The 23,065-nt window shown below is 41.8% G+C and overlaps 1 protein-coding gene across 2 annotated transcripts in view; it reads left to right on the top strand.

The window, feature by feature from the left end:
* The window catches only part of dnmt3ab (DNA (cytosine-5-)-methyltransferase 3 alpha b), a 34,932-nt gene extending 11,867 nt beyond the window's left edge, over positions 1–23,065 (top strand). The window contains exons 4-22 of one of the 2 annotated variants that reach the window (XM_070920419.1): positions 2,664–2,710; positions 4,404–4,550; positions 11,415–11,771; positions 12,195–12,353; positions 12,583–12,690; positions 13,349–13,508; positions 13,674–13,820; positions 15,095–15,139; positions 15,506–15,585; positions 15,785–15,897; positions 18,276–18,459; positions 18,571–18,655; positions 19,140–19,285; positions 20,319–20,409; positions 20,568–20,716; positions 21,232–21,317; positions 22,043–22,112; positions 22,646–22,764; positions 22,924–23,065. In XM_070920419.1, coding sequence (XP_070776520.1) covers positions 2,664–2,710; positions 4,404–4,550; positions 11,415–11,771; positions 12,195–12,353; positions 12,583–12,690; positions 13,349–13,508; positions 13,674–13,820; positions 15,095–15,139; positions 15,506–15,585; positions 15,785–15,897; positions 18,276–18,459; positions 18,571–18,655; positions 19,140–19,285; positions 20,319–20,409; positions 20,568–20,716; positions 21,232–21,317; positions 22,043–22,112; positions 22,646–22,764; positions 22,924–23,065 — 2,435 coding nt within the window. The remainder of the gene's footprint in view (positions 1–2,663; positions 2,711–4,403; positions 4,551–11,414; positions 11,772–12,194; positions 12,354–12,582; positions 12,691–13,348; positions 13,509–13,673; positions 13,821–15,094; positions 15,140–15,505; positions 15,586–15,784; positions 15,898–18,275; positions 18,460–18,570; positions 18,656–19,139; positions 19,286–20,318; positions 20,410–20,567; positions 20,717–21,231; positions 21,318–22,042; positions 22,113–22,645; positions 22,765–22,923) is intronic. The other variant, XM_070920420.1, reaches the window with a different exon arrangement.

Below are 23,065 nucleotides of genomic sequence, written 5' to 3' on the forward strand. Positions count from 1 at the left end.
AAAGTACACAGTACAGAGGAAGTGAGGTTAGTGAGCAGGCTTGGTGCAGGGGATTGTTGGAGCAGGAGACTGTGACAATCTTAATAATGTTTTTTTAATTCACATTACATCAATGGTACTGCCCAGAGTTTAATGGCTAAGTGATTTCTGGGAAGTGCAAAAAAACACCACACACTGCTGCTCCAGCATGATGTCTTGATTTACCTTAAATGCACTAAACAGCAAATACGACTGTGACTAAAGTACACATACAGGGAGGTATTAATCCCCTACCAAACAAGTCTGAATAGAGGGAGCGTTGGTATATTCATCTCAGAGAGGAGAGTCCTTGGTGGGGGGCAGTGTGGTGGATCGATACCCTGCTAAACAGGGTTTCTGTTATCCATCTGGAGGGCACAGGAAGGATTTGAGCTCCGGCTGGAGTGGAACTGAGCTCTAGCAATACGAGAGCTGGAACCTGCTCAAACTGGCAAGGTATACTCTCTGTGGGCAACATTAGCCAGCTCCCCTCACAAACCCAATGACCTTGGCAGTCTGCACTGCCTCACCGATTTGTTATATAGTCACTTATTCCCGATGAGGATGAGGAGACCAGACCAGAGGAGAGAGGGATGGAAAAAAAAAAAAAAAAAGAGCAAGGGGGAGGGAGGAACATGGGGGCTCAGCTACACATGGAACCAACTTGAAGAGGCTGCTAAGAGAGCGGACTATTGTTTGGACAGGTCTGTAGGGTACTTCACTGACAAGCCAGAGTTGGCTGTGCAGAAAAAATGCCATCAAAAGTTGTCCTTAGCCTCTCAGGGCTCAAGTGTTATGATAGTGTTTGGGCTTCGACTCAGCAGATAGTCATGTTTACTCAGGCTGCACCATCATGCTAATTTAAGGCACAGCTGCTTGAATGATGTGTATTTACTCCGCTGGGGTCATATCACTGAGCTGGGGCACTTGCACAAAACACTTGCTTACATTAAAATGAAACATGGTGAAAGTAATAGCAGAGGTGTTGGTCTGAGCTTCTGTGATGAAGCTGATTTTGGCTTCCTTATCTATTTTGCTGCTGCGGGTGAAATACTTTTCATGAATCATGAATCCTGTCCTAGTGTTTCAGTTGGGTGGTATCCATGCTTCCTGGCTAACCCCTCGCTGCTCTGCTGAACACAGGAAAACAATGCTGTTTAAGAATGAATAACATGCCCTTATTGTTGTGGACCTCCAGGTCTTAAATCATGGCCAAGTTAATGGGAAATCCCAACTGGAGCTTTTATTGTGTTCAAGACATTTTTATTAGGCTGCGGTTTCAGTGCACGTTTCACCAAATATTTTCTGTGCTATTTTTGACAATCTTTAGCCTGCTGCTGCTGCTGCACTTCTCGCTTTTGGTTTTGCAACTTCCTCTGTATGTATGGGCATTTTCTTTCCTGTGGAAAGTATTTGCCCTCCTAAGAAACTGCTGATAGTATTCAAGAGTTTTCAATCCATGCAATACATCAGTATTTAGATCGTTTACTTAATAAGAAGTAGCGATACTGCAATTTAAAAACACTTAATTACTTAAGTCTCACATGAAACATTTACTGAAGTAGAAGTAGAAGTAGAAGCCGCAGAATATATTGAAGTGTCACAAGTAAAAGTACTTATTATTAGAGCTGAATTGATTAGTTGCTTAATCGATAGTGGAAGAATATTAATAGGCAGCAATTTTGATAAATAATTAATCGCAAAACGTGCTATCATAGACGACCCAGAAAGGTATTTGCAGGTTTTCTTCTATGATAGTAGACTCAATATTTGTGGGGAATTTTGATTTTATGGACCAATTCATTAATCAATTAATTGAAAAAATAATTGGCAGATTAATCAATACTGAAAATAATTCAACTGGGCAGCAGGTGAGATTATTTTGTCATCTGCTCCTTCCACGGTCAAGTACTTCAAGGTTGTACATAAAATATTGACTTGAGTATTGGAACAGCACTTTTTGTTGGCTCTACCACCATTTTCTGTTCCAAATAAAAGACAAATACCAGCTTCTACATCTCCCCACCTTGTACACAACTCAACTGCAGCAAGAAGAGACTCGTGTCTTAGTCCTGTTGATGTTTTGGACATTGGCAGGGTGAGATTGTATACGGCCCCGGAGCCACAGTCGAGTGAAGCAGTATGTTGTTGCCTGTACGGCTCAGTGTCAGCGGCGTGGGAGGGGCCATGCTAATAGCAACCAGCTGTGTGTCTCCTGAAGGGGGGATATAAGGTCAGAAGTGTGACATTTGCCAAAGTAAACCTGGCCCCTCTCCACACTCATCATAACCTGGGCAGCCACTCCAAACCCTCTGGGTTGCATCAAACCCTCATATGGCACCTGAGCGCACAAGCTCCCGTGATCCCAGACCGATTTTAAACTCTGAGCATGCATAAGGAGTTTCCCCCGAGCCAGTGTCTATCAGCAGTTTTATTAATTTGACTTTAATTTGATCAATTATATAGTTAATTGGATGATGTGGAGGGCGAGCTTTACAATTTGGGTTAATAAATGTGTCATGTGGTTTATTGATGAATGCGAGGCCACTTCAGTTCAACGCAGATACGAGGATAACTGATGTGGTCAATTTCCACTCTCCTATGAATGATTCAGGCCATCCATTGTGTCGCTGTCTTCTCTCTAGATGTGGAGCACAAGGAGGAGGACGGGGGTCATGCAGTCAAGACCGAGGTAAGATTTCTGCTCTGTTGAGTCTTTGTTCTCAGGCTGATGTAACTCTTGAGGTGTCTTTCACACTTGCCAGGGCTGTAGCTTCCTTTTTTGGGGTGAATTACCTTTCCTGCCACAAACCGTGAATCCTCTGCTTGCCAGCGTGAGAGATGGCCGTGGTGCAGCTTGAACAGAAGCAAAAGTGCTTTTCTTGACTTGAAAAAGGACTTTTTTGGGGGGAGTTTTTGTAGAAGAAATACTGAATATAACTGGATTCTCCACCTCACTCCTTCATACTGGTATGTTATAAAAAAACATCAACCCATCCAATGTTGTTACAACAATTTTCTTCTTTTCTCTCTTCACTACTTACTCTTGATTGTAGGACAGGTTGTAAGCTTGATACAGGGATGTTTACGTGTTGTTTTGCATGACTGTAGCTGGCATTTTGGAAAACACTTATTTGTTTTATTGTTTAGATGAGTGGATTTATAGGTAAATATGAAGCTACAGCTAGCAGTCAGTTAGCTTAGCTCAGCGTAAAGACTGGAAACAGGGGGCAACTGCTATTCTAGCATTGTCCGGCACATAAGCCCCCTTAAAGGAACAGTTAGACAGTTTGCTTTTTGCTGAGAGTTAGATGAGAAGATTCGTACCACTCTCATATCTGTCCGTTGAATATGAAGCTGGAGCCTGTTAGCTTAGCTTAAAACAAAGACTGGAAACAGTGAGAAACAACTAACCTGGCTCCTCCCAGCAATAAAGAAACCCCACCAACCAGCACCTCTAAATCTCAATAATGAATACGCAAGATCTCGCTTGTTTAATCTGTACAAAAACCAAAGTGTAAAAACCACAATTCACCATTTTAGGGGACTATTTCTTGGCCAGGAGCAGTAACTTTGTTCGTTCATTTTTGTACGGATTAAACTAATGAGAAACGTTAATTTGTGAACTTTAGAGGTGTCAGTGGGCAGATTTTGTTACCTTTGGACACAGCCAGGCTAGCTAGTTTCCCCCGTTTCCAGTCTTTAGGCTAAGCTATGCTAACCGTCTGCTGGCTCCAGCTTCATATTGAACGGACAGATATGAGAGTGGTATAGATCTTCTCATCTAACTCTTGGCAAGAAAGTGAATAAGAGTATTTCTCAAAATATCAAACTATTCCTTTAAGACTATTCTGTGTGTCTATAAACGTTTTGCCACCTACTCTTTCCACAAATGTATGATGAAAGCTTGCACTGAAAGTAAACTAGAAGCTTTGCATAGTCGCCCATCTACAAGGTCCAGAAAAAGTGAGTAGTTCTCTTGCCTTCGGACTTGTGAAAGAAATGGTACCTAATGGTGTATAGATTTGAAATATCAAATACACTTGGGAGCTTCCCGAATCAGCTGGTGCTGGTGACCTTGAGACTGTTGCCAGGGAGTTGTGATTAGACACTGTGGCATCGGTTCTTGCTGCTTGACCAATCACAAGCTGATAGCACCATACGGCACACCAACATGTGAGTGATCATCTTTTTAGAAATTAGACCACCCCATCGCCTCAACCGCAAATTACTCACTTGTTAACTAGAGTCTGTCTCATAGGCTCTAGTGACAGATTGGATGCACAGATTTACAACAAATCTGGATGCTTCCTTATTAGAGAAACTCAAAAATTAAAGAATCAAAAACAAGTAGCTAACTTTTTTTTTTTTGACACCTTAAACAGGGAGGTCGAGACAGGCTGCGAAGGGGAGTTGGTTGGGAGATCAGCCTTCGTCAGAGGCCCGTGCCCAGAATAACCTTCCAGGCTGGTGACCCTTATTACATTAGCAAGCGGACCAGAGAGGAGTGGCTGGCCAAGTGGAAGATGGAGGTGAGTACCCCAGCTCTGTCCCAGCCACTGTAGATTACAGGGTGAGTGACAGGCGTGGACTAAAGCTGCCAGGGTCAAGGATAGGGCTTGTGGTGTGTTCACGGCCAAGTGTATTTGATGGGTCATTTGATATCTCATGAAGGTACCATTTATTTCAGTGGATTTGCAGGGCCATTGGCGCAGTCAGCTCCTGCATTTCCTGACTTTGTTCTTGTCTATTGTATCCGCAGAGGAGAAATCTCTGCAGCTGCGTTAATCACATCTGTTTGATGCCTTGACGTGATTCATGTTTCCTGGATGAAAATGTCTCGGTACATTTTTGCTTTGCGTCATTCTGATTGCCTTTGGTGTCTTGAAGCTGTGGTGAAGTGATTCTACATTAAAGAGTCAGTTCACCTAAATCACCGAAAATATATATTTTCCCTCTTATCCCTAATGGGGCGGCTGTGGCTCAGGAGGGATTAGCAGCCATCAATCACAAGGTTGGTGGTTTGAACCTGGCTCCTCCTGTCCACATGTCGAAGTGTCCTTGAGCAAGACACTGAAGTTGCTCCAGACGGTCAGGCCAGCTCCGCCTCCATCGGTGTGTGAGTGAACAAGAGGTAAAATTTGATATAACGGCAGCCAATTTAATGGTTTTAATTGGCAAACGTTTCGAGATTTTTTAATTTAACAAACTTAACAGCAAAGTCTTCTTTCCAGAAACAATATCTTTGTTAATCTGGATAATCCACAGACTTTGCTGTGGTTCAGATTAAGAACAGTTTTCTGTTAAACCCCCCCCCCACAAAGAGCTGCGGTGGTGGGAGCGTGTTGCTTCTGGCATTGGTGAGGCGATGAAATCCAGGAATTTTGATGAGATTCATGACTTTGAAGGCTTATCATACGCCCAAACACGGCACAGCGGTTTATAATTTGATGAGGAAGGATTTTACCGCTGAGTGACAGTAATTTTATCTTGACAGTTGAGAGGTAAAAAGTAGAAATATGTTGTTCAACAACAGAGAAAAACTCCATCTACTCATGAAGATCATGTGATTCGATAGAAACCTTCAAAACCGCCACTGGTTGGTCAACGAACTGGTATTTTTACTGCATTCAGAGTGATCACACGGCGCTCCTTCTCAGCAAATGTGGCAATTTATCCAAGCTCTGATTGTTAAATCTTATAAATGTGAAGTTCTCCACATTGCTCATTACTTAGTCATGTTAAATATGACTCCTGGTAGTAATGTGATGTAGTGCAATTTCATCTGTTACGTAATGAGGAGTCTCCGTAGTATCAACATGGGGTCTTCCATTTCTTCTGCCTCCCCGCCCCCTCTGCTCTCCTCTGGAGAAGGCTCGGAGAGTGGCTATAAAAATGTCTCCAGGGAGGAAATATTGCCAAATTAGCAGGACATGCCGGGGTCCCACAAGTGAAATGTCATAAAATACGAGGCAAGCAGGCAGTTCACATTTTCCCAAACAGAGGTGGATTTTCTTGAACAAGTAGCTCTACGAGGCTGAGATTTAAGGGGATTTGCAAGATGCAAATTTTGAGTGTGCCTGTTTTTTGTTTTTTTTCCCCCTTTTCTCATCTGGCGTATTGCAAGCTTTGATCTAATTTGCACAAAGACTGATTTGTTCTGGCATTAAAGCACTTTCCCGAGGAGTAATATGATGCAGAGCCTTTAGTTTTGGTTGTGCTCTTGACACAGAGCCTTTTGCTGTTTGCATGTTTGTGCAGCAGGGAGGACATGGTGGCTGAAAGGGTTACTGCCGTCTTGCACTTTCTCCAGGATCTCTCTCTCTCTCTTTTTTTTCATGTGCCTTGTGTTACAGTGGACTTCTCCGTCTCTCCCTCTCTGTTTCCCTCCCCCATTCTTCTCCTGACCCCTCCCCCAGCTATGGAAATGAACTCTGTGCTATGGATATGAGGGTGAAGATGAGGTTTGCAGCAAATTTCCAGCCCTGCTTGCAAGACAGCCTCTTGGCCCGCTGCCAACATTTTGCAAGTCCTCTCTAGCCAACCAGAATTCCTGTCGGCAATCACCTGACCCTGAATTCCCAGACAAAGAAATGTTCATGCTTTCTTTTTTTAAGCGATCTCTTCTACCCTGAGAGTGGGGGTGAAAAAAAACTCAAGCCCCACACTGGATTATGAGGGTTGCGCGCTGGTGTGTATGGGTATGTGCACTGCATTGTTTGTTTGATAACACGGGGGGATAGTGTGCATGTTTGATTAGCCTTCTTACAGCGAGGGGAATATGCTGACTTCAGGTATTTCCACGAGAGTTGTCGTGAACCATCTGCTCTGCACGGCTTAAAGGGAAACCGTCTCTTTAAAAAAAAAAAAGGAAGAGTGAGCAGGCTTTAGCCGTGTTTGGGAAAAAAGTTGCTTGCTTGAAAAAACTTTTTCCCGTGGGGTGAATATGTGCTGAAACTATTTCCTGTTTCATAGCAGCGCCTAGAAATGTCAGAGTTGTATCATTTTTTTTTTAGGTCTGATATATTTACCTTCAAAATGTTGCTGTTTTGAGAGCCACCATGATTTCACCTTACATAACATTTAACTGGGAAAAAGGTGAAGTTGTTGTGTAGGCCTCAAATCCCTTTCCTTCCTATCATTGTGTACTTTGTTCTGTTTGACTCAGGACATAGATTCACTGTAAGAAGAGTTATTTGATTACATGAAAAGATTTTAAAGTGCTTTGGAGTAAGCCGAGCAGCGTCCTCAGGGAGCTTTTTTAACAACTCCACTTGTGGATTCATGGGGAATTCTGTTTATGTATTCATGGCTGACTCTGTAATATTCCTAATTATCTCTTAAAAGGACGCAATACAATGAGAACCAGATGGCCTATTTTGGTGTGACCCCCCAAGGCCACTCGTGAAATACACAGCCTTTGTAGGGATCTGTGCTAAAATCAGGCTAATGAATGCAGTAGCCACATCGCTGCACAACAGAACCTGCCACTTGTGCATTTATAGACAGTATTTACACTTTAAAAGCAGCCGTTTTTTCAAGGTTTAAGATCAGCTTTTGCAGCGTTCTTGGTCTGATGCATCTTGAGTTAACTACACCTGTCGTGACTTAAGGAAGTTTTTTATTATTTTGTCTGCAGTCCTTGCTCAGCAGATAAGCTTAGGTCTTTTCACTGAAGACATATCTCACTGCATTATCCATCAAACAATTACACAAAACAGTCCCTGCTGCGGCTTTCCTGCCTGTTGCGCATGAGAGACTACTGCATTCAAAGGTCAAACTCTTTTGTGTTGCTTCAAAGGCTCGCTGTCACGTTGTGTGAGGAAGTAATGTTCAGTGACAGTTTGTTTCATCTAACTTTTACCTTTAATCAGAGTTACAGAATGCTTGTGTGTTTTGATTCGATGGCACCTGAACTGCTACTTTAACATCTTTTTTTCCTAATATCTAATTTGTTTGATGCTTGTTGTCTTTCTTCCTGTATTGCACGTGAGTTTGTAGGGCTCGTGCATGACAGTGTTTCATCTCAACAACTGCAGTGTTGACTCTTTGAGACCAAGACATTTTCCTCATAAAGTTAACAACATTGTAGTAGGCAGTTGTTGTCTTATAAATAACTGAACTACGCAGTAAACGTGACCTTTTTTGTTAACAAGTACAGCCCAGATTAGATACTTGAGTATCATCTGCACACCCCAGAGACCAATATCTCTTCTCTTTTTTCTGCCTCCCAGTGCACTCTGTCACCCCTTGAGCCCTCAGGGTATCATGCTGCACAGACTCTAAGTCAGATTATCCCTTATTGTGCTCCCAACACGTCTCTACACTCTGCCGGAGGCCTGTAGAGCTTCTGTTTTCACTCTATCCATAGCAAAATCCACCACTTACTGTTAGTACAGTAACTTAGGTTTGGTTTTCTTATATATTTGTATATAACGTAGTTTTTTTCCAAGGTGAAAGGGTGTAGATGTTTTCACTGTGAAGTTTACTCTGCTGTGTTTATACATGTACAGTATGTCTGCTGTCATTTTTGGTATTTGTCTTCAGTGCGGCGTGACAGCAGATATAAGTGGCGGTATTTCTGAGCTGTCAGTGACGGGCAGGCGTGCGTAAATGATAAAGACCGCATTGTGTCCTCGCTACCTCCTTTCCTATTTTCCCCTTTAGACTCGGAGGGCCTGTCTTGCTGGTGGAGCTGCACACACACTGTGAGGCCCCCAAAAGGGGGGCATTTACAACTGGGACGAAGTCCAGAGACAAATATCTGGTTCTTATAGCCACTGTACTTTCTCTCCTCCCCCCACTGGCATTTTCAGCGTCACTTTCTCATTGGCTCTGAGGAGAAGGAACCCTGGAGACAGTCTGACCCTAAACACAGCAAAATGAGCACAACAGTAGCTCAGCCGCTTTATTGCCATTTACAGATCTCCCAGTATACCTGTGATTACTGGTCACCAGAGATGAAGTAGCTCACACACACACACACACACACATACAGCTTTACAGTCATTCTCAGTCAGCCCTCTTTCTTCATGTCTGCACCAGCAACTGCTCTGCTCACTTGCCGATATGATTACAGATTGTTTCTCCCCGTACACATAACACATTTAGCAGTTTAATTGACATTTGTTAGTTTTTGCAGTTTACCATCTGGAACCACACATCCAAGCAGGCTGTCGAACACTAACTCCAATGTGCTTGTGCTGGAGCCAAGAGGACTAACACATATGGCCAAGGGCTTTGAACCATCCATCCAGCACTACAGTACAGATATTTATAAACCACAGCAGAGCCTCTTGATTGAAGAGCACATGTTTCTACTCTTCTACTCTGCGCCGAAACCCCTCCCCATGCCGTCTAGGCACCACCTCCCCTTAAAGGAGCTATTGTTTACGAGTCACACTGGGAAAGAGGACGGAGGATTGTGCCATACACACTCTCAGTCTCTCTCCTTCTTGCCTTTTTCCTCCTCTTCCCACACACCCAGTCCACCTCTGGACATTTACAGTGTGTGTGTGAGACCTGAGAACTTAAAGTAAGCACAGCTGTGCAGCCCCGCTCTCACGTGGAGCCTATAGTATCACTAACACGTGTTTACATATGGGGCTGCAGATATATTTTCTGTAAGTGTGTGCGTGTTTTGGAGAAAAAGAGTGAGAGGAGGAAAAGAAAGTTAACATGTGTGTGCATGTGAGGACTACCGTGTGTGTGTGTGTGTTTGAGAGAGAGACATCAGAATGAGTGCAGCTGTTGGGGATTTACTGTGAGAGGCTTAAGTCCCGGCTGCGTCTCGTCCTCTCTGATCGACCTAGTGGTTCAGTGTCAGGTACCACAAACCCAGTGAACTCCCCGCTGCAGCTCTGGACACTAGAGAGTTACTGTATACCGTGCTGTTGATGAATGGGCCCTACAGTCGGAGATAAAGCCATGTTTACAAAGGCTGTCAGGCTCCCACAATCGAGATTCTGCACTTACACAGCAGAGATGACGCGCACAACTTGTGGTGCACAGCTAAATGGCTACAAATGCTATCAGCCGCTATTTATACTGTATTTGGTAGTAATACAATTTAATTGAGAATGCTGCACAGCCATGATTCAGGCAGAATATATGATTATATATATTACAGTTCAGTCACTGGTGTGATGGACAAGTATGCACCACGTAGCATGCATTTCTACTTAAGGCTGCATTAATCCGTTTCTTTAAATTAGCAATGGGTCAGATGACTGTGACAAACCCACCGAGAATTATCACCCATCTCTGCAGTTCCTCTCAGCTCTACGGCGCCTTTTTAACGTCTTTCACACAACTTTCATGTTTTGGTTCGCTCTCACCGCTCTCATCAGTGCCTTTTCCAGCTGTTTTCAGCACACAAAAAAACAAACTCAAAGTTAGACAAAGTTAACAAAGTTAGCGACTAAAGAGCCAGATATTTGCCCCAGGAATTGGTTTCCACCAAAGCAGAGCTAAAAGTCGGCTTGGATTGACATTCATTGGGTGGTCAGAAACACTCCAACGATAATATGTCAATGTTGTGTTTACAGCTTGTTCCGCTGCCTCCAAGTTTATTATTAACAGTCAGATTTGAGCAAAATTGTTCTTTGTCTTACCACCAGATGAGAAGCTGGTATCATTTTCATCTCTGTGTGTCAGACACATTTCAGAATGTGTCTAGCCTAGCTTAGCACAAAGCTGTCTGATTTTACCAGTCTTGTTTATTTAGCATTTAGCAGTCAGGCATTGTAGCCATCAACCAATATATGCTTGTGGGGCTGTTTCACAAAGCTTTGATACTTTTGAGTATTAAATTGTGTCCATAGCACCTGAACACTATCAAATACTCTAAGGTTGCGCTTAATGCCTGGTCAGATTTATTTGTATGCATTTTTATTTCTTCTTTGACTTATTTCCTGATTTATTGCCATGTGTATGGTCTCCAAGTCGACTTCCATTTCACCCTTCTCTTCTTCACAAAGGCTAGCGTTAGCCACAGAGCATCTGGGCATCATGGCCATCATTAAGAGCTTTGTTTGGCTTCTCTGAGGTTGTTTTGGTTTTGAGTTTGTTATGTCTGCCTTACGTTATGGCCCTATTCTTTCTATTCCTTTTTTTCAATTTCAAGGGTCTTTCAATCTGATTAGTGGGAGAGGATTTTACCCAAGCTGCCATACTTGCAGAAGTTTGACATTTACCCTGATTTCAGAATCAGAATCAGAATCAGAAATACTTTATTCACAAAGCATCATTTTCAAATACTACAGTACACTGCAGTAGATAAATGTGTTCATATTTAGAAAAGTAAAGTTTCCAGTCCTGATAGTGAGTCTTAAACACTGGACACATCATCTGAAAAGACCTGTCCTCATCACTGCTGTCACTGGGCTGTGTTTCAGGCAGAGAAAAAGGCCAAACTGATGTCAGCGATGAACGCGATGAAGGATCACGAGGAGAATGAAACAGAGACCCAGAAAGAAGAAGTCTCAATAATCAAGCACCCATCGCCTTCAAAGCAGCAGCAACAGCAGCCTCAACTGTACACTCAGTCACAGCCTCAGTATCAACAGCAATCACAGCCGTCATTGCCACAGCAACAACAACAACAACAACAACATCAGCCGCCTCAGCAGCAGCAGCAGCAGCAGCCTACTGACCCCGCTTCCCCCACTGTGGCCACGACCCCTGAGCCCGTCGCCATCGGTGGAGGAGACAAGACATCCCCCAAGTCTGCAGACACTGAGCCCGAGTATGAGGTGAGATCATTTTGAGTTGATTAATGTCTGGATTTTACAACAGCAATCTCTATTGGAAAAAGGATTTAGTTTAAAGCCAGGGTTGTTTTGGGAATTCATTCACTAAAGGTGACTAAACTGTCAGCCTCGTGGAGATCAGAAGGTTTACAAAGATACCAAATACGTCATGTTGAAGTGTAACGAAATGTTAGGGTTAAATATAAATTGATGCAGAGGATCAACAGTACGTTACAGATTGTAAAGCCCCTTGAGACAAATTTGTGATATCGGGCTATATGAATAAGTTTTGTGATTGACTTAACTTGATTTAACTTTACCATCCCAAAGAAAAACAAACTGAGACAGACGGTGTTTAAAAAGGTTTCACAATTATGCCCAGAAGTGAACGCAGAGCGGATGATTTGTCTTTTATTTTGGCTGCAGGACGGTCGTGGTTTTGGCATCGGCGAGCTGGTTTGGGGAAAGCTGCGAGGGTTCTCGTGGTGGCCAGGCCGCATCGTATCCTGGTGGATGACAGGCCGGAGCAGAGCTGCTGAGGGAACCAGATGGGTCATGTGGTTTGGAGATGGAAAATTCTCAGTGGTGAGTGTTTAGCGCCAACATTAATATTGCTGTCAGGTATTTTTTTTTTCAGCAGAAATTAAGCAAAACAGCCTTCCGTTTATAGTGACAACCACACACATGAGCTTTTCTTTTGTTTTATTTGCTCAACCAATTGCTATTTTCCATTATAAACATACAAGTAATTTATCTCCAGACACTTTTTACATGTGAAGTAAACACTTATTTAATTTTCTGTGTATTTTTACAGGTCTGTGTAGAGAAACTCATGCCTTTAAGTTCCTTCAATAATGCCTTTCACCAAACAACTTACAACAAGCAGCCAATGTACAAGAAAGCCATCTATGAAGTGCTACAGGTAAGAATAAGAGCTGTGGCTTGTTTTTACAGCTTGAGTCACTCATAATGGGGAATTAGCTCATTCACTTTCTTTGCCGAGAGTTAGATGAGAAGATTGATGCCGCTCTCATATCTGTACGCAAAAAATTAAGCTAGGGCCAACAGACGATTAGCTTAGCTTAGTATAAAGACTGGAAGCAGGGATAAACAACTAACCTGTCTTTGTACCAAAAAAATACTATTACTATTAGCACCTCTAAAGCTCACCAGTTAACATTTTGTAGCTTGTTTGTTCAATCTGTACTTCAACAGAAATGAAAAAACAACAAACATTGTGGTTTCTTTTAATTCTCTGCAAAAAGTCGTGTGATGTATTTCCAAATATGTCAAACTATTCCTTGAAGTCTCTCGTGAACATAGCCAGAGGTTGTCCGTGCACTGTCCATAAAACCATACAAATGGTATGAAAATTCAGTGTAATTAGCACAGGCAGATACAAAAAAATGTATTTCAAAATAAGTGTTTAGATGAGGAATGAAGAGAAAATAATTATGATCCCTTTTTAGTATAGTAAGCAATTGAAGTATTTTGTTGAGACATTGACCACACTGAATCAGTAGATTCAGTTCTGTAGGTATACTGAGAATCATTCATAAATGTTGTGTATGTGTTCGTAGGCGGCTAGCACCCGGGCAGGCCATGAAGCCTTCATGGCCTGCCCCAACAGTGATGAGACAGAAACCTCCAAATCAGTGGAAATGCTGAACAAGCAGATGATTGACTGGGCTATGACAGGATTTCAGCCCACTGGACCCAAGGCCTTAGAGCCACCAGAGGGTAAGAATAAGTCAATATTATGAAGCTTGAATTGTTGGACTTTTGTCTAGTCTGTTGCCAGATAAAGGCTGTTAGTGGACCTCCTCAACTTCAAGTATCTCTAACTATTGAATAATTCATAATGTTTCCTGTAATATTAATTATCTGACATCCTGTGCACCCCAGAGGAGCGTAACCCATACAAAGAGGTTTACCCTGAGATGTGGGTGGAGCCTGAAGCAGCAGCCTATACGCCTCCTCCAGCCAAAAAGCCTCGCAAAAGCACAGCAGAGAAACCCAAGGTCAAGGACATAATTGATGAGAGGACACGAGGTAAGGTTGCCTCATTTATTAGGTTAAATAGGAGTCACGAACTCTATATTCCCTCTCTTGGGGAGGACCCAGCAGAGGTGTACATCAGAGTAAGTGGTCAGAGAAGTCGTGTGTGTGGACAAGAGGTCCATTAGAGTGGCAGGTTTAAGATGAAAGTGAGTGATGTGATGAAGCAAAAAGGGTTTGGGCTGTTCAAAACACAATGAATGGATGTTTATTTGAGTTCATTCCCAAACAAGTTTTATTGATATTACTGTAGGATGTCTTGGCAATGAATACCTGATTCAGTAACATACAACAGACACCAATATTTACGTAGCCCAATGTTAAAAAGCTATTGTTAAAAGCTGTTGTTTAACTTATTTCTTGTGTTTTATTCTCTGAAATTCAAATGTGCACCTGTTAAGCACCTTGTGACTCTGATGCTGTAGATATAAAGTTTATTTACTTATTAACTATAGAATATTTCAAATGAATATGTTAAAGCTAAATGCTTTGAAGCTCTCTCTGTAATTTATTGCTGGATAATAACGTGGACATCATCTCTCATATTTTAACAAATGATCTACTCCTGCTCAGACTCTGTGGTTCTGAGTTGGGCACATTAGCACCTGATTATTTATCCATCTTTGACCCTGAACTTGAACATATAATAATGACTCCTCCTAGAATTTGGTGTACCACGGGGGTCGATTTTGGAGCCTTTGTGGTTCCAAATTTACATAAATGATCTGTCTAATGTTTGTAAATTGACATCTAATATTTTATTTGCTGGTTTAATTCTCAGAAACGTTAGAAACCTCAGGCTGTTGCAAAAAATGTCTCTTTTACAGTAGAGATTTCTGTTAATTAAATGTATAACAGGAGCTCACAGATATCCTTTTTATAAGCTCTTTTATAAGCTACCTTTCACAGCTACTAAAACAGAAATAATCATCAGCTGCAGTCTGCATTCTCAAGAACATAAATTTCCAATTTTGAATTTCTCTTACAGGTACTTTAATCTGGAATACATTCCCACTTGTTTCATGTCCTGAGAGCTTTTAAAAAATCTGTCAAGAATTTCCAAATTCTAGCATAATTTATAGCTTTTACATAAACAAAGATTTACCGTATATATTTATGCACAAACACACATTTTCAGATCATTTATCTTTCTATCTGTGTGAATAAATAAACTAAAATTGGAACTGCTGACCTCACACATGTAGCGTGGGGTGTGGATTTTGTTAACCTACATTTCTCATCAGGTGTATCTTGTGTTGTATTTTCAGAGCGGCTTGTTCAAGAAGTGAGACAAAAGTGCCGCAGCATAGAGGGTAAGTGATGTGTCCTCTGTGTGCTCCAGCTTGTAGCAGCACCGGGGGGCCTCCCTGGGGATGAACACCTAGACGCCATACACTTGCCCTTGTTGTTGACAAGCAAAGCAGCAGAAACGTATGCGTCTGTGTTAATAAAATGATAAAAGAGTGAAGATGAAGAAATAACATTTCCATGATTTTTTTTTTCCCCTGGCTCCCTTGTGAGTTCTCTCCAAACATACCAGCTAATCTCATTAGATCTACACCTGCGTCACAGCTGTTCAAATAATTTCATTGAAGTGTGAAGTTCGGAGCGTCGCAGAGTGTTCACACCTCTGTCACCTCCGCCTTTTAAATACTGACATACTGCACTTCTTTCCACAGACATCTGTATCTCCTGTGGAAGTCTGAATGTTAGCCTTGAGCACCCGCTGTTTGCTGGAGGAATGTGCCAGAGCTGTAAGGTAAGCTGTGATAGAGGTCATTAAAAGTCTGGGACTCAACTCAAACTACTGTGTCGTTAAAAAAAAAATCACAGCCCCTTTCAAAGCTAATAATAAACTGAACATATTTAAAGCAGCACCTGATGTGACCTCCATAAACTTTAGTTTTTCAAATATGTCAAACTGCTCACTTTCCTTTTATTTTGCCTCCTCTTCACAGAACTGCTTCCTAGAATGTGCATATCAATATGACGACGACGGTTACCAGTCATACTGCACTATCTGCTGCGGAGGACGAGAGGTGCTCATGTGTGGAAACAACAACTGCTGTCGGTGAGGTTTCTACTGGGTTCTACTGTGTAATGGATGTGGCAGATGGTAATAGAAAACACTATAGCCACAATGTCTGCATCAGCAGTGTAAAACAGTGTATTGGGGTTGTCGGTGTCCTGGCATCTAAACGAACTGTATAATTGTCAGGGTTACATCCAAATGTAGCTCACATTTTAACCGAATTTCCAGTAAAATAGGGCCAAAAGAAAATATGAATTATTGTACGTTTCCATCCAGCATTGATATGTAAATATGAGGAGTTGAATGCAAGAAATTGCTGACTGTTGGTGGCGGTTATTATACAGTCCGATGCCATTAAGCTGAAGACGAGATGAGTCAAACCTCATTCCGTGTTTTTATGCACAAATTGAAAATGCGCATAAAAATAGGTGGTATAGGAAATAAAAATGAAATTGAATAAATAAAAGATACTCATACAGAAGTGAGAGACCCAGTCCACCATAAAATGAAAAGTCTGTCATAGTAAGTTCTTAGCTTGAGGAAGTGGAAGTCCCATCTTCCATATTATGTTTTAATCTACTGATCTTTTAATCTCTGCATTTACCCTGTCCATTTACCATCTGTCTAATATGGAATTTATTTCTCACCATAATTTTGATATAGTATGTTTGATATTTGAGATCTGTCCACGAATAAACACACATTACAAGTTACTGAACCAAAACATCCACCCAGAACTTCCATAACTTTGACCCACAATGACCTGACTAACTAATGTACTTCATCATATAAAGTATAATGTAGGAAAGTTGCACCTCCAGCACAAATCAAGATTAATATGTAATATATTTTGTATTCTTCTCCTTTGCTTCTTTTACATATTTACCATATTTATGTTCATATAAGATGTTCAGCCATTTTCCATATTCAAATTACTTTTCCATTTTTGCCGTAACAATTTTCACAAAATGAGTGAACTTTGTGAAAATGTTGGTTAGTTTGTAAAATTGTGGAGCTGTGTGGCAAATCCAAATAATCCCTGTGTGGTTGTCTGTGACGCTGTTGAATCTAGATGTTACGCAATTTCTTATTTGTAAATTCCGTAAATGTCCTTTACCTTTAAGACAAATTGTTCAAGTAATCCTCTATATGACATAAATACGCCGTCTTTAGTAGTAAGTTTATATGCCACTGCTTCCAATGTACAGATAGCAGGATTGTGCCATCATTGCACATCTTGAATACATAATAGGGGCTTTGTAGTGGTGCCTACAAATATTATATAAAGTGTGGTTGTATGTCAGTTGAATAGACCACTGTTAACGATAAAGGAATAGTCTAATAAAGTATCTTCACACAGACAGTCGATAAGATTTAAGTCTAGAAAAATACCACAGAGAGCAGATTCAGCCTTGTCAGTCACATGTCGGGCCAATCAGCAAACAACGGTTTGCTGTGTGTTTAGATGATGGCATTTGACATTTGGATGACATTTGGATGACAACTCACTGCCTCTCAAAACTCCCAAACCTCATTTAAAATCATTAAAACTAGGTCTCGTAGATGTAAAAGGAGAAGACTGATACTGTGATTGTGCGGCCTCTTTCTGACCTCTGATTGATTTAGAAATTGATTTTGGGAGGAGAGAGCTGTCAGTCATTTATTGTACAGCCTACTTTAAAGGCTGACTATGTGACTTAGAACAATCCTCAATAATTTTCGACTTCACTTCACTTGTCTGTCTGTCTAGTCTTTAAAAACAGGTCACGAATAAATACAGTTTCATTTTGAATAAAGCGTAGGCTTAATAATTTCCTAAAACATCTGGGCACTGTAGTTTTTAGCAAACGTTACAAAGACAGGAGTAAATAGAGCATCTGTTGGGAAATATTTTCAGCTGCGAATTCATTTGCACCGGTGAGTATTTACAGCAGCAGGATGAATGGAACATGTCACCTGGTGCAACGGTGGGGCTCACTGATGTCTTTTTAATAGTTTTTGGACGACATTGAAGCTCTGTGACACGAAGGAAAAAGATAAATCGGGCTTTGGCTACGCAGATCCGTGTCAGTAGGATCGATTCATTGCTTTTTTTCTTTTAATGGGATTGGAAAATATCCAGACCCGAGCATGTGTTTAATGACATATCTCAAACAAATGAACACATGGTGCTGCCAGACTACAGTAAGACAAGCAAAAGTTGTGGGATGACATTGCCAGGCTCCCATGAGGTGGATTTGTTTAGAAATTACGGTACACTACTGTTACTGTAGTCTTGGCTTTGTTAAACAGCTGAATAGCCTGTTGGGTAGTTTAAAAAAAGAAACTGATGTTGATGCTGACATGCATGACTATCTTCTACTAGATGCTAGACAGATCATCACTTGTGCTAATGAGCGTCCGTGGCCTGTGTTCAGGTGTTTCTGTGTGGAGTGTGTCGACCTCCTCGTCGGTCAAGGAGCAGCCCATGCAGCCATCAAAGAGGACCCGTGGAACTGCTACATGTGTGGTCAGAAGAGTGCGTTCGGTCTACTGGGGCGCCGCACGGACTGGCCCAGCCGTCTCCAGCGCTTCTTTGCAAATAATCATGACCAAGATTTTGTGAGTTATTCACCTTTTAGGCTATAAATCCCACCAACTGTCTCACGGAGGAGCTGTTTGTTTTCTCTGTGTCTCATTTTCTTTCCCCCCTCTCTCGGTGTTGTATGTCAGGACTCACCAAAGCTTTACCCCCCAGTCATGGTGGAGAAGAGGAAGCCCATTCGTGTCCTGTCGCTATTTGACGGCATAGCAACAGGTTAGACAAGAACTGGATCCCTTTTCTCTAATCAGAGTCTGTATGAAATGTTCTGATTGTATTAATTTACACCAAGTGCTCCGTTTCCTTGTTAAACGCAAGATTTTCATAATCACTTTTGGTCAAAGTAAAATGAAAAGAGAATTTGACATCCATGTCTTCATATATACATTTATTGGAAAATAAACATGAAAATAATTTAAATATCTTACTTTTTACAGTGCGTTCCTGGTAGTAACTTTGTTGTCTATCAGTAATCACACATAAAAATGTCACCTAATGACACCATCATAGTCATTGTAAGAGTTTATCAGTGAATATGTGACTGATATCAAAGCGTTATATTGATGAGGTGAGAGTAATGTCGGTTGAGCATGTTTCAGATCCTATATGAGTGTTAACTGGAGGATTTGAGTGGTCATTTTCCAGAGCTGCAGTTCTAGTTTTCTATGTTCTGTCTGACCTTTAACCCCGTCCTGTGCAGGGCTGCTGGTGCTGAAAGAACTTGGCATCGAAGTGGACCGCTATGTAGCTTCTGAGGTGTGCGAAGACTCCATCACTGTGGGTATCGTCCGGCATCAGGGTCGCATCATGTATGTTGGCGATGTGAGGAACGTCACGCGTAGACATGTGAGTTTATTTTTCTTTTGCTAAAGTGGCTGTGTGAAGTGTGGAGTTGACTTAAACAACAGCAGCCTTGTTGAGGACAGACCTGAAGAGTAGCTGAAACTTACAAAGAATTTCTCAAATCGCACATAATGACATAAATGTGGAAAATGGTCACATATTAAAAGCATAACGAGTGATAGTTGGCTAAGATTACAGATGTGTTGCTAGGCAAGAACATGAATTCTGAAAACTGAGCAGAGAGATGGAAAGAAACAGACAAAAAATGCTACATCTGGATGAGATGGTGGAGAAATGAAAGCAACACAGGCTGTAAACTCAACTGAAAGAGCTGAATGACAGAGAACTTCATCAGAGTGAGGTCAACTTCACTTGAGCACTTGACTACAAGCACTAGCTGCTCTCTCACTCACAGTACATCGCATTAGTTTGCTGTTTGCTCGCTGTTTTCGGCCAGTTTTGTTTTTGTAATTATCTCACGCACGGGTGATGTCACTGGTTACGACGCCAGTTGTAAATGTGAACACCAACACCAAGTGTCCCAGACTCAGTCCAGCTTGATCCGATCTGTCCCGATGCCTAAATCATATTCATAATCGGCTCAACAGTCCTAATGTGTGTCCCGGCCTTAAGAAGCTTCGCTGCAGCTGAGGCTAGCTGAGCCTCTGGTGTCGTTAAAACTATAATAGGAATGGTTTTAACATGCTTATCATTCTTAACAACAAAATAGGGTTAAATGAATATTCTGTTCACCATATCGTTGTCTTCATGGTTTAGAGAGATTTTTTTATTTTAGATTTTACGATTTTATTGCCATTTCTGTGACCTGACTTATCAAGGTTGCTGAACATGCCAGATGTACAGTTTACTGACATTTAATGGTTTCTGGCCACTGACATTCAATATTTTCAAGAGAAGAATATAAATGTTGCTCCTTTACCTCATTACCAAAGTGCATGAACTCAGTGACATCATTATCTATACTGTCTCTGTCTTTATTTCTGTGTTTCTGACTCGGTCTCTTATCTGTGTGCAGATACACGAGTGGGGTCCTTTCGACCTAGTTATCGGTGGAAGCCCATGTAATGACCTCTCAATAGTCAATCCTGCTAGGAAAGGTCTTTATGGTAGGTTTACTGCTCACTGTTGTGACTTTCTTTGTTGGTGTTGTTTTGGATCTCCATCTCATCAAAACTGTCAAATACCAACAAGCTGATTATCTGAATAGACGAATCACCAAAGTACTGTACTCCAGCACTGTGTAATGGCTGCTTCTGTCCCACAGAGGGCACCGGACGCCTGTTCTTTGAGTTTTACAGGCTGCTCCACGAGGCTCGGCCCAAGGAGGGCGACGACCGGCCTTTCTTCTGGCTCTTTGAAAACGTGGTTGCCATGGGTGTCAGCGATAAGAGGGACATATCTCGCTTTTTAGAGGTCAGCTTCGCTCTGTCAGCTCAACTATCTAATCCTACAGGTCATAACTAGTCATAACTTCTACCAGCCAGTTAAATCGTAAACTGTAGTGTAGGTACATAAGGATTGATGGGTTATGAATGCCCCCTTGTGGCACTAATTCATCATCTTTAGACGCAGATCATCATTAGAAGGGAACACTGACTCTCTTAATCTTGATGTAGCAGTTTAAATGTGCTTTAATGTAACGAGATAGCGTCTTTTGCTCTTCATATTGTCCTGTAAAGACCTGGTCAGCTGTAAGAATAGGAATATTCTCCACTTTGTTTGGCTTTTGAAACCCTGTTTAAATGGTGGGATGCTGTGAAAAATGCATTTAAGCTGACCCTAAATTGATTTTAGTCGATCAAAACTATACAAGGATTTGTCTTAAGACCAGTAATACTGTATTGTGATAGACTATATGTAACAGAGCATCTTACCTTGGTTCCTCTCTGACTGGTGTCTTTTCTCCTCTGCTTTACTTGGAATTTCAGTGCAACCCAGTGATGATCGATGCCAAGGAAGTGTCTGCTGCCCACCGCGCCCGCTACTTCTGGGGTAACCTTCCTGGCATGAACAGGTTGGTGTGCGAATGGTGAGGGAAGCAGCAGCCTGTGACATACACAAACCCTGTTAACAAGGGACGTCATTTACAGAATTGTTTTTGATATGGCTTGCACATCCAGACTGCATCTCTTGAGCTCAGTCTGAGAAAACATACACTTAGATATCTGACACACACTAGAATCACGATGGCCAATCAACCAACTTTTATATCCCGAACCTCTTTTACAGCCATTAAAACTAGTTGTTGTAGATATAAAGCATGAAGCATGATTCTGGTTATGCCTGCGTGGGTTTTCCCGCAGGGTTACCACAGTCCGAAGAAATGCCGGCTTGTGTGAATGTGAGCGTGGTTGTCTGTCTCTATGTGTCAGCCCTGTGATAGCCTGACATGTACGCCGCCGTTTGCACAATGTCAGTGTCAATGGATGGTATGATTCTGCTGGCTTATCCTGAAACTGATCTTGGTGGATAGTTTGGGAGAAATTTGACATTTCTAGTATGCATTATTTCCTGTTTGAAAATTGCAGGGAAAGATCAATGCAGCCCAGCAGATTGTGTGTAAATCTAATCAGGTGTATGCAAGTTTGAAGATGGGAATTGTCATTCATTGAAAATACATCTACTTAATAGACCACAATCAGCAAAGCAAAAAACTTAGTTAGTTTCCTACAAGCAAAGTCCAAAGTTATACAGTCTAAATATAGATTGTGGCTCCTGTTCTTTCTTTCCCCTTTTCAGGCCTTTGAGTGCTATGTGCAGTGACAGGGTGGACCTCCAGGACTGTTTAGAACACGGCAGAACAGCTAAGGTACTTGTGTAAAACTTTGATGGAACACATACTGTATATATTACAACATGCATCACCTGGCGAAATGTCAACATATAAGATCTCTTGGATGCTCTGTGTGCATCTGTGGACTCACAGTACATTCATTTGTTAGAGGCTTTTGTCCAAAACAAGTAAGTGCGTTCAAAAATTCTGATTGCAGCAAGATAAATTAATGTTTTTTTCTGTCATCTCATGCTTATAAAACCAGGGAAAACAGCGACATTCAGAACTGAACTGTAAGTTTAACCTTAATCACCTTAAAAAAGAAAAAACACATGACATATTTAAGTTGATTGCTCCAAGAGGAAGTAAGCAACTTTGCGCACAGGCGCCTCCCAGTGGCAGCAAGAGGTAACAGTTTGAAAGTCCATCAGTCAGTACAGAGAAGTTCACTCACACTGAATCCTCATGTTTATCAATCAATCTGATCGGTAATGCAGCTTTGATATGCTTCAAATGCTGAAATGGACTTGTGGACTAATATTTCTCTTGTTCCCCTTTTTCTCTGTCAGTTTGGCAAAGTGAGGACCATTACCACCAGGTCTAATTCCATCAAGCAGGGCAAGGACCAGCACTTCCCCGTCTACATGAATGAGAAGGAAGACATACTCTGGTGCACTGAGATGGAGAGGTATGTAAACGTAAATATCGTCCGTCAAACTACCTGTCACAGCCCTATCAGCGATCACAATCTCAAAATGATCTTCCTTTGTCTTCCCCTATCCTGCTCCGTCCCTCCCCGTCTGTCCGTCTGTCCCTGCTGGTTGTTTTATATCTGGTGGTCTGTCAGGGTCTTTGGCTTCCCAGTCCACTATACGGACGTGTCCAACATGAGCCGACTGGCAAGGCAGAGGCTCCTGGGCAGATCATGGAGCGTCCCGGTTATCCGCCACCTGTTTGCACCACTCAAAGATTACTTTGCTTGTGTTTGA

The sequence above is a fragment of the Enoplosus armatus genome, chromosome 15 (genome assembly GCF_043641665.1).
Source record: "Enoplosus armatus isolate fEnoArm2 chromosome 15, fEnoArm2.hap1, whole genome shotgun sequence".
NCBI classification, from domain to species: Eukaryota; Metazoa; Chordata; class Actinopteri; order Centrarchiformes; family Enoplosidae; genus Enoplosus; species Enoplosus armatus.